This window comes from Marmota flaviventris, chromosome 8, assembly GCF_047511675.1.
Source record: "Marmota flaviventris isolate mMarFla1 chromosome 8, mMarFla1.hap1, whole genome shotgun sequence".
Lineage (NCBI taxonomy): Eukaryota > Metazoa > Chordata > Mammalia > Rodentia > Sciuridae > Marmota > Marmota flaviventris.
The window spans coordinates 134793235-134805373 of NC_092505.1; the positions used below are offsets into that span (position 1 = coordinate 134793235).

General features: G+C 40.5%; 1 protein-coding gene across 5 annotated transcripts in view; it reads left to right on the forward strand.

The window, feature by feature from the left end:
* Ip6k2 (inositol hexakisphosphate kinase 2) overlaps positions 1-12139 on the forward strand; it is a 31277-nt gene that overhangs the window by 11294 nt on the left and 7844 nt on the right. For 2 of the 5 annotated variants that reach the window (XM_027933695.2, XM_071615749.1), the window contains one exon: positions 10810-11142. In XM_027933695.2, the coding sequence (XP_027789496.1) occupies positions 10941-11142 (202 nt within the window). In that variant the 5' untranslated portion in view covers positions 10810-10940. Of the gene's footprint in view, positions 1-4; positions 3098-7777; positions 11143-12139 lie in introns of those variants that run through there. The other 3 variants (XM_034637392.2, XM_027933693.2, XM_027933694.2) reach the window with 3 other exon arrangements.

The following is a 12139-nucleotide window of genomic DNA, read 5'->3' on the forward strand; positions in this document are numbered from 1 at the left end:
CACATCCCCAGCCCTCTTTCTTTCTTTTTAATTAAAACTAGAATAAAATGCTGTTGAAGGTGAAAAATAAACATCTAGTGTTGGAACCCAGGAGTTGAGTTTATATAAGGCTTTTGTGTCTCGTTTCTCTGGTCCTGCTGCTTTAGTAGGTTCATTGACTGTGTGGCATGGGGCATCCTCACAGCCAGATGAGCTGCAGCTCCTTTAAGATTAGACCTATGAGCTGGGCGTGGTGGCATATGTTTGTAATCCCAGCAGCTCAGGAGGCTGAGGCAGGAGGTTTAGGAGTTCAAAGGCAGACATAGTGAGGCCCTGTCTCTAAATAAAATACAAAAAAGGACCGGGGATGTGGGATCAGTGGTTCAGCGCCTGGGTTCAATCACCAATAACAAAAACAAACAAACAAACAAATAAATAAATAAAAAAGTAGAGATTAGCTCTGTGGGGCTGGGGTTGTGGTTCAGTGGTAGAGCGCTTGCCTAACACATGTTAGCTACTGGGTTTGATCCTCAGCACCACATAAAAATAAATTAAATTAATTAAATAAAGGTATTGTGTCCATTTACAATTAAAAAACAAAAGATTAGACCTGTGATTCCAACATACTTAGCAGTAATTCTTTAATCTCAGGCACCCGTTGTTTTCCTGCAGCAAGACCTAGGTGATATGGTGCTTCAGTGTAATCACTTAAGGACAGTATCATAGGATCTACTCCAGGGATTTGTGAGAATGGAGGAGCTATTTAAACAGTACGTGTTTGATAAACAGGAGCTCTCATTTCTGGCACAGACATATCTCATTGTTGTTGAAGATTGAGGAGTTTGGTCACTACTTCCTCTGACCTTTGTGTGCCTTGTATATATGCCTTAGGGACATTCCTCATTGGGTAGTTATCTTCATTTGTTTCTGTGTGATCCATCTCTCAGAGTTTTCATCATGGAGTAAAACTCTTAGCATACAGTGACTGCATTAGTGCTTGCTTGTAGATGAATTTAAAAGCTTCAGAAACTTGGCAGCTGTTTTCTTTTTGGTTGTTGATGAACTTTTTTTTTGGTCTTTATTTTTATGTGGTGCTGAGGATAGAACCCAGTGCCTCATGCATGCTAGGTGAGAACGCTACCACTGAGCTACAACCCCAGCCCTGTTTTCTTGTTTCTGTCCCATGAATCCTCCTCCCCTGCCCTGTTTTCTCTTCCCATTGCAAAACCAATATATGTTCAGAGTTTAAGAATATTTCAAGGAGTTAGAAACATTCAGAAAACTGAAAAGGAGGGAATAATGATCTTATCACCTACTATAGGACAGGTTTTGTGACACTGGAAGTTGATATATAATGTGCATATAAGTAAATAATACATAATCACAAATGTCATCTTTATTTATTTATTTTTGTGCCAGGGATTGAACTCAGGAGCACTCGACCACTGAGCCACATCCCAGCCCTTTTTTGTATTTTATTTAGAGGTAGGGTCTCACTGAGTTGCTTAGCACCTTGCTTTTTGCTGTCTGGCATGACACGATCCTACTGCCTCAGCCTCTTGAGCCGCTAGGATTATAGGAATGTGCCACTGCAGCTGGCACAAAAAAAACAAAAGAAGTTACAATATGAAGACAATTAGATAAGAAATGGATGTTCAGATTGAAAGTGGTTGTTTATGGATTTGGATTGAAAAAGAAATCACAAAAATTTACACATTTTAAAAAGCAGACTTTTCTACAACTGCAGTATTTTTCCCCTACACTTTTGGGCATTATTTTGATACTTTCTGTGACCGCAGTGTACCGCTTTCTGTTGAGAGAACAGAAGGGTTACATAGTCAGTCCTCAAGGATGGTGATCCATCTGCTTTCTATTACTGACAACTCAGAAAAGTTTCTTTCTGGGCTGGGGATGTGGCTTATAGGAAGAGTGTTTGCCTAGCATGCATGAGGCCCTGGGTTCTATCCCCAGTGCCACACACTTAAAAAGTTTATATGTTGTTTCATTTTGTATATTGTCATCTTATTTGGGAAACCTGCATTAGGTTTCTTTCACTTTAGGGCATTTGAGACTTCAAGGCATTCAAGGTTGCTTTGTTGTGTGTGTGTGTGTGTGTGTGTGTGTGTATGTGTGTTTTGTTGGTACTGGGTATTGAACCCAGATCCTTGCACTAGGCAAGTACTCTACCTCTGAGCTACATCCCCAGCCCAACCCTTTTTATTTTATTTTGAGATAGGGTCTTGCTGAGTTGCCCAGGTTGGCCTCAAACTTGTAGTCCTCCCATTTCTGTTTCCTGAGTCACTGGGATTATAGAAATGTGTCACTATGCCTGGTTTCTTACATAAGCTCTTTAGAATTTAGAGGACTGATAGCCATGGCCCCTGTGAGTAGTTGGTACTTTCTTCTAGTTATTGTCTGTGATAAAATATACACTAAATTGACCATATTAACCATTTTTAAGTGTATAATTCAGTGGTATAGTGGTATTTTCCATCAGTCTTTGTCTTTATAATCCAGACAATATAGGTTATACAATCTTGAATCTTGTTCTTTTGCTTAAATAAACTGTTTTAAAAATCAATTTATTTATCAGTTAAAAAATAAGTCAGATTAATGGGGGGAGGTTTAAAAAAACCAAAAAATTAGTAAGAATACTTTTATTGGATCCTAATAGTACATAATGCAATTTGAGTAAAAGTAACTCTTTTTGTTTCATTCCTCTTCTATTACTGGATGTTAGAGGGTAAAAGGTATAAATGGTGTTTTACTAAGAATTGATTTTATGGAACAGTGGACTTGGGGTTTGTGGCATTTTCTCAGGTTAATTGTAGTTTGTTGCTGTGTATCCAGGTGGGTCAGTCTAGTGCTCCCCAAGCAAATAATGATAGCTTTCCTCTTTGCTTCCTGGTTTTATTTTGCCTAAAATTCTTTTTTTTTAATACTTATTTTTTTAGTTATAGGTGGACATAATATTTTTATTTTATTTTTATGTGGTGTGCCTCACACATGGTACGCTCTACCTCTGAGCCACAGCTCCAACCCTCTTTGGTATCATCTTGCTGAGACACCTTAACTTTCCTCCTGAGTAGCTGGGATTACAGGCATGCCACCATGCCTGGTATGTTTAACTTTTTTTTTTCCTCTTGACTTTCCCTTTCCCTTTACCGTGAGATGAGGTCTTATTAACTCTGTGTGTGTGTGTGTGTGTTTTGCTTGGGCTTGAACCCAGGGTGAGGCAAGCACTCTACCAACTGAGCTATATCCCCAACCCCTGAGGTGAGGTCTTACTGTGTTGCTTAGGCTGATCTCGAATTCCTAGGCTTAAGCAATTTCCCCACCTTTTCCTATAGCTGATAGGAATGCAAAAAGGTATAGCACTTTGGAAATTTTTTTAACAATTTCTTATAAAACTAAACATACGTAGGATGGTGGTACACATCTGTAATCCCTAGCTATATATGAGTATTTCAGTAACTGACTCTGATGCAATCTTCAGTTGTGTGTGCATATGTGCTGAGTGGTGATTCTAGAGCTCATTTGGGAGGACGTTTGAGTGATGAAGGTTATTTTTCTGCCATAACTCAGTGTTGACCCTGGAGCTTTTTTTGAGGCAGAGTAAGTGGCCCCAGTGGATCCCATTGGTAACATCATTAACTAGATTCTGGATGATTGATTTAAAGGACTCAGAGGTTTTATAAAGGGCTCAGAGGCTTTCATGAGTTATAGCTGTGATTTATTTGCATATTTTAAAAAGTTTAGAATATTAAGGCATTGTTTCCAGCAGATCCTTTAATAGTCTTTTGTAAATCTTGGGGATCAACTGGGGAAAAGCTATTACCTAGCCTAGGATCATGCTCAAATGTTCCTTATCTGTTCATAGTTTCATGGACACCTGTGAGGCAATGTGGAAAGCGAAATCTGAAACCAGTATTTTGTAGTTATTCCCAATCTCCATAGATAGGTACATGGTCCACACATTGCATGAGTAATCCAGGATTTCTGAGAAACTGAACCTTAGTCTTTGGATGTTTAAAAACCATTAAAGAGATCCTACTGCTCAAACTGCATGTAGAAAACACATACATACACAAACATATACACACATACACACAGAAACAGGTAAAAGAAAAGAACAGGTGCTTTGGAGCCCTTCTTTCTTTTGGCCTAAGGTCCCTAGGGAGAAAGTTGATTTTGTGTATAATTCTTGGGAAATTGATCATTCATTTTTTCACAGGGATAAGACCTGTAAGAGACCCGAGAATAGAAGCTCCACTTCTGTGTGCCTTGAAATGTGAAACATATTTTGCACAGTGAGGTCATACTGAGGTTCATACTGAGAGATTGAACATAATTGAAACAAGAATTGCAGGAATGCAGGGCTGGGATTGTAGTTCAGTAGTAGAGCACTTGCCTAGCGTGTGTGAGGCACTGGGTTTGCTCTCCAGCACCACATAAAACTAATAGAGATTTTGTGTCTATCAACAACTAAAAATATTTTTTTAAAAAACTGCAGGAATGTATCTGAATTTTGTTTTATTTATTTATTTATTTATTTTTCTCTCTTTTTTTTCTTCCCCCTCACACCATCTTATATGTAATTTTGTATAACAATGAGGGTCTCCTTCCATCTTCCATGCAATTCCCCTTCTCCCTCCTATTCCCTCCCACCTCTCGTCCCTGTTTAGTGGTGATCTTCTTCTCATGCTCTTCCTCCCTACTCTGTTTTGAGTCACCCCCCTTATATCAAAGAAGACATTCAGCATTTTTTTTTTTAGGGATTGGCTAACTTCACTTAATATAATCTGCTCTAATGCCATCCATTTCCCTGCAAATGCCATGATTTTGATATTTTTTAGTGCTGAGTAATATTCCATTGTGTATAAATGCCACATTTTTTTTATCCATTTATCTATTGAAGAGCATCTAGGTTGGTTCCACAGTCTAGCTATTGTGAATTGTGCTGCTATGAACATTGATGTAGCTGTGTCCTTGTAGTATGCTCTTTTTAGGTCTTTTGGGTATAGTCTGAGAAGGGGAATAGCTGGGTCAAATGGTGATTCCATTCCCAGCTTTCCAAGGAATCTCCATACTGCTTTCCAAATTGGCTTCACCTATTTGCAGTCCCACCAGCAATGTACAAGTGTACCTTTTTCCCCACATCCTCGCCAGCACTTGTTATTGTTTGACTTCATAATGGCTGCCATTTTTACTGGAGTGAGATGGTATCTTAGAGTAGTTTTAATTTGCATTTCTCTGATTGCTAGAGATGGTGAGCAGTTTTTCGTGTATTTGTTGATTGATTGTATATCCTCCTCTGAGAAGTGTCTGTTCAGATCCTTGGCCCGTTTGTTGATTGGGTTATTGGTTTTCTTGTTTAATTTTTTGAGTTCTTTGTATACTCTGGAGATTAGAGCTCTATCTGAAGTGTGAGGGATAAAAATTTGTTTCCAGGGTGTAGGTCCCTATTTACCTCACTTATTATTTCTTTTGCTGAGAAAAAACTTTTTAGTTTGAATACGTCCCATTTGTTGATTCTTGATTTTAACTCTTGTGCTATAGGTGTCCTATTAAGGAATTTGGAGCCCAACCCCACGAGATGGAGATTAGAGCCAACTTTTTCTTCTATTAGATGCAGAGTCTCTGGTTTGATTCCTAGCTCCTTGATCCATTTTGAGTTAACTTTTGTGCATGGTGAGAGAAAGGGATTTAATTTCATTTTGTTGCATATGGATTTCCAGTTCTCCCAGCACCATTTGTTAAAGATGCTATCCTTTCTCCATTGCGTGCTTTGTCTAATATAAGGTAGTTGTAATTTTGTGGATTGGTCTCTGTGTCCTCTATTCTGTACCATTGGTCTACCCGCCTGTTTTGGTACCAGTACCATGCTGTTTTTGTTACTATTGCTCTGTAATATAGTTTAAAATCTGGTATCGCTATACCACCTGTTTCACTCTTCCTGCTTAGAATTGCTTTAGCTATTCTGGGTCTTTTATTTTTCCAGATGAATTTCATGATTGCTTTTTCTATTTCTGCGAGGAATGCTGTTGGGACTTTGATTGGCATTGCATTAAACCTATAGAGTACTTTTGGTAATATGGCCATTTTAATGATATTAATTCTGCCTATAGATTCTGTTTTTATTTATGTATGTAACACAGTAGTGCTTAACCACTGAGTCACATCTCCAGCCATTTTTATTTTTAATTTTCAGATATCAGCTTGCTAAGTTGCTGAGGCTGGCCTCAAACCTTGTGATCCTCCTGCCTCAAATCTCCTAAATTGCTGAGATTACAGGCATGCACCACCACACCTGGCTATTTTATTTATTATTATATTTTTAGTTTTTAGTTGTAGTAGGACACAATACCTTTATTTCACTTATTTATTTTTATGTGGTGCTGAGAATCAAACCCAGGGTCTCGCACATGAGGTGAGCGCTCTACTGTTGAGCCACAACACCAGCCCCTATTTTTTTTTTTTTTTTAAAGCCAGAATTTTTATTGGGTGGCTAATTGTTGAAACTCTCAAGATGAACTGGATGCTGCCCTCTTGGTTTAGGAGTTTCTTCATGGAATCCCTCCCTGAATCTGTGTTATTACAAATTTTAGGTGCCTTATTTGACCAGTCCTGGTGGTATTTTGCCTTGGTGCTCCAGTTATACTTTCTCTTGCCCTTGGCAGGGTAACCACATCTGCTACAGGTCAACTTCTGATGGTGACAGGCCTTAGAGCTACAATAATGGCTAAATGTGTGTGTCTTATCATGATGATCATGATGCTATCCAAGTGATAGTGTTCTCTTCATCATCTTGCTTCTGCTACCATGTGAGGCAAATGCTCTACTACGCTGGAGTTAACTTTTTTTTTTTTTTAATCTTGAGACTGTCTCACTAAGTTGTTCAAGTTGAGCTTGAATAGTGATTCTCCTGCCTCAGCTGCCACAGCAGCTGGAATTACAGGCATGTGCCATCATAACCTACTCTTTCAATGGGAGCTTTTTGGTTTTTGGTTTTAAATAAAATAGGACAGCTGGGTGTGGTGGCACATACCTGTAATCCCAGCTATTCAGGAGACTGAGGCAGGACGATTGCAAGCTTTAGGCCAGCCTGTGTAATTTAGAAAGACCTTGTCTCAAAATAAAACCTAGTATGTACCAGTCTGTATAGAACTATAATTTGGAGCAGATTTGATGTTGGGGAAGTAAAATCGGCCCTGTTTGTTTGTTTATTAGTACTGGGGATTGAAACCAGGGCTCTTTACCAATGAGCCACATCCCGAGGGCCCCCCACTTTTATTGTTTTTACACAAATGGAGCACAACTTGCCGTTTCTCTGGTTGTACATGATGTAGAGTCACACCATTCATGCTGTCATACCCGTACATAGGGTAATAATGTCTGATTCATTCCACCATCTTCCTGCCTCTGCCCAGTCTAAAGTTGCTCCATTCTTCCCTGTCTCCCCCCCTCCCCCTCTCCCCCCTCCCATGGATCAGCATCCACTTATCAGGGGAAACATTTGGCCATTGGATTTTTGAGATTGGCCTACTTCACTTAGCATGATATTCTCCAACTCCATTCATTTACCTACAAATGCTGTAATTTCATTCTTCTTCTACTTTTAATTGTAGTTGAACACAATATATTTATTTATTTTTTTAATGTCATGCTGAGGATTGAACCCAGGGCGTCGCACGTGCGAGGCAAGTGCTCTACTGCTGAGCCACAACCCCAGCCGCTAATTTCATTCTTCTTTAAGGCTAATATTCCATTGTGTATATATACCACAGTGTGTTTATCCATTCATCTATTGAAGGTCTTCTGGATTGGTTCCTCAATTTAGCTATTGAACTGCTGTAAACATTGAGGTGGCTGCATCACTGTAGTATGCTAATTTTAAGTCCTTTGGGTATAGACCGAGGAGTGGGATAACTGGGTCAAATGATGGTTCCATTCCAAGTTTATTAAGGAATCTCCATACTGGTTTCCAAAGTGATTGTACCATTTTGCAGTCCCATCAGCAATAAAATCAGTGTACCATTCCCCACACATCCTTGCCAGTACTTGTTGCTTGAATTCTTGATAATTGCCATTCTGACTAGAGTGAGATGAAATCTTAGTTTTGTTTTGCATTTCTCTAATTGCTAGAGCTGTTGAACATTTTTTAAATATATTTGTTGATTCATTGTATATCTTCTGTATATCTTCTTCTGTGAAGTGTTTGCTCATTTCCTTAGCCCATTTATTGATTGGGTTGCTCTATCTGATGTGCATGCGATAGTTTTTCTCCCATTCTGTTGGCTCTCTCTTCACGTTATTGATTGTTCCCTTTGCTGCAGAGAAGCTTTTTAATTTGAATCCATCCCATTTATTGATTGTTGATTTTATTTCTTGTAAAGGAAGTCAGGTCCTAAGCCAACATGAAGAAGATTTGGGCCTGCTTTTTTTTCTATTAGGTGCAGAGTCTCTGGTCTAATTCCTAGGTCCTTGATCCATGTTAAGTTTTGTGCAGGGTGAGATAGAGAGGTTTAATTTCATTTTGCTGCATAAGGATTTCCAGTTCTCCCAGGATCATTTGTTGAAGAAGTTATTTTTTTTCTCCAATGTATGTTTTTGGCACCTTTGTCTAGTATGAAATAGCTATATTTATGTGAATTTGTCTCTGTGTCCTCTATTCTGTACCATTGGTCTACATGTCTATTTTGGTGCCAATACCATGCCATTTTTGTTGCTATAGCTCTGTAGTATAGTTTAAGGTCTGGTATTGTGATGTCTCCCGCTTTACTCTTCTTGCTAAGGATTGCTTTGACTATTCTGGGTCTCTTATTTTTCCAAATGAATTTCATGGTTGCTTTTTCTATTTCTGTGAAGAATGTCATTGGTATTTTGATTGGAATTGCATTAAATCTGTATAGTACTTTTGGTAATATGGTCATTTTGACAATTTTCCTTGAGACAGGGTCTGGTTAAGTTGCTTAGGACCTCACTAAGTTGCTGAAGCTGGCTTTGAACTCTTGATCCTCTTGCCTTACTCTCCGAAGCCACTGGGAATTACAGGTGTGCACTACAGCTCCAGTTCTTTTTTAAAAAAATTTTTGAGACTGCTTCTTGCTAAGTTGCTAAGTAAAAGGGCTTGTGTAACTAGGCACCTCAGCTCTATCTTCTGGAGAGAGTCTGAAATGACTAGAGTATTCATCCTTATAGTCACTTTGCCTGTGTGGTTTGGGAACTCTTCTCAGTACCTGCCTTTCTGAGAGGGCTTCTGTGATAATGAGAAGGTAGCATCAGGTGAGAAATCAGGGTCTTTGAGGTCTGTGTTCTTTGCATATAATAAAGCTTCAAATCCTTGAATCCAGCTGGGTCAACAGTGGGCTTTTCTGAAAGGAAAAGATTATCACAGGGCTGGGGTTGTGGCTCATCGGTAGAGCACTTGCCTACTGCGTGTGAAGCCCTGGGTTCAATCCTCAGAACCACATAAAAAAAAATAAAGGTATTGACAACTACAACTAAAAAATAAATATTTAAAAAAACCCACCAAATTAAATTCTTTAAAAGAGGCTATTACAGAAGATATAAATTTTGGTGAAAACACTTTTTTTTATTGATGCATTATAGTTGTACATAATGGTAGAATATAATCAGGCCATTATCACCTGAAAGCACTTTTATAGGACAAACTAAATGTCCCATATATGCAGCAAAATTAAGGCATCCTCCAGTCTAGGATTTTAAGTTTCATTTGGGAACTGTGATTGTGGGTGTTTTTTCTACTTCCTCAAATTGGCTTCATTGCCTGCAGTAGGGAGAGTAGTGTCTACCTCATTAAAAGTATCCAGAGGACCAAGTAAGAAGTTCTGTAATGAGCTTTTTACTCAGCAAACCCTTCCTCACTCTCACTGTCGCAGATGGAGTCATGGGAACTGCACAAGTTCCCAGTAAGATCCCTGTACATATACATACAGTGGTTTAAGCCCTGTAAGGAATGCTAGTAGAAACTACATTGTCTATAAATTATAGCCAGAAAACATACCTAGCCTGACATGCCTTGAATCAGTTAATAGGATGTGTAAAAAGGTGTGCTTTGCTGAGATCCAGTTGTGGCGTCTGGATGCATAATCAGAACTAAGGTCCTAGACTTATGGTGGATAAGAGCCCTGACTGCCCCAGGAGCACAACTTTGGCTTAAAGGTGTGCCCCAGCTTTTAGTGATCAGGATAGAACTGATAAAAATAGTTGGTTGACCTAGAACACTGTGTATCTTTTTAAATGAAGTTAACCAGCCTTGATCGGTTGTTTTTAAATACAGACGTTAATCATTAAAGCTGGTCCCAAGCTCCACTGCTAATAAGGTTAATGGAGCTTGTCTTTGGCCTTGGACTGGGGCAGTATGTGTGGATACCTTGGGCGGATAAGTCCGAGATGATGGATAAGTTGGTTTTCCCTGTAGAAATTGCATTAAATGGATAAATTTGAGCACCTTTCACCTTAAGTTTGTCTATCATATTAGACAATGGTAAGATTTAATTTGAATATAATGTTTGAAATTGTGATCTTTGATCTTTACCTTTTCATGGCTTTGTGTTTTGTCTGTTAAGGTGACTTTGTAATGCTGTAGTGTCCCTGTTGGAGCACAGTTTCTGCGTGTTCTCATTTGCCTTGTTCTCCTTCCCTCTCCTCCCTCAGCTCAGGGTGTTTTTATCTTTCTGAGGGAAGAGGCGGGGCTGGGGTGGGCAGCGTGGGCGGAACCCTAAGTGAGCTTGTACTGTTTGCCTTTCTGCTGGAGAATTGGAACCTAAGGCGGTTCCCACAAATCAATGTGCTTGCTTCCGGCAGAGCATTCTGGCCTACACAAACCTAGGAGCGGAGACCAAACAGAAGGAGGATCAGGCAAGACAAGCGACGGAGGACGAGCTGGCCGTAGACCCTGCTGCCTCCCCGTTTTCCCTGCTGTCTGCGTCCGGAGGATGAGCCCAGCCTTCAGGGCCATGGACGTGGAGCCCCGCACCAAGGGCGTCCTGCTGGAGCCCTTTGTCCACCAGGTTGGGGGGCACTCTTGTGTTCTACGCTTCAATGAGACGACCCTGTGCAAGCCCCTGGTCCCGAGGGAGCATCAGTTCTACGAGACCCTCCCAGCTGAGATGCGCAGATTCACTCCCCAGTACAAAGGTGAGCCCCCAACTGCCGGAGGGGTCGCCAGGCTGGTGAGGAGATGTGAGGAATCACGGCCATGGAAGGCCCTGGCAGCCATCCTGGGAACCCTCACCCCCTCCCACTCACTTTGTGTTTTCCCTCCTCCTGGCCCTCAGCCCAGCACCTCACACCCTCAGTTTTCAAGCCCTGGTAAGATTGCTCAATTGTGCTTTGTTTTGTGGATTTGTTTTGAGTTTATTTTTGGTGGAAGTTTAGTTGTGTTTTATGTTCAGGTGTCTCTTGATCACAGTAACCCATAGTCCCCCATGGTGGGGACAGTGGGGGAAGACTTTGGGAGGATTTTACCCAGAATTCTTGCCGCCTGCTTTTTGTCCTCCAGGAAACCAGAAGCCCTGGTGATTAGGTAGGCTGGGAGCAGGGTTGAGTCAGATGGAATGCAGGAGTGGGAGGACTGTGCTGATTAGCTGAAGCCCTTTGCAATTATGGAAATCCCCAAAATTGCTACATGAAGCAAATGGTTGATTCACATATTGTAGCTTTTTCTTCCTTTTATAATGATTCTTTGGGGGGACATAAGCAGCCACCAGCATGGTGTGGTCTGGGGGGAACTTTTGTAAATCAAAGGAGAACATATTAAAGAAATTAATTTTAAGTGGGTATTACCGGATATATAAAAGACCAGAACAACTTAGGTTCTTCTGGGACTGTTTAATATTATTTTTTTAAAAAAACAGAATGTTCTGGGCACCTCTCTGTACTCTGAAATGCATGTGTGTTAGGGTGGGGGTGGGGGGAGTTGTGGGCCCTCACTTGGTCCTTCTCTTGTTTTTTCCAGGACAAAGCCAGAGTTCCCTTGTTAGCTGGCCACCCTTGCCCCCTTTTTTCCTCTGGTCCTTTTCCCCATGGCCACAGGGAAGTGTGGTCCCCTGAAATCCCCACCTTGGCTCCTCTGCACCTAGAGCTGGGGGCTACCTCAGAAGTGTCATCTCTCTCAGCACGCATTCCCCTGCAG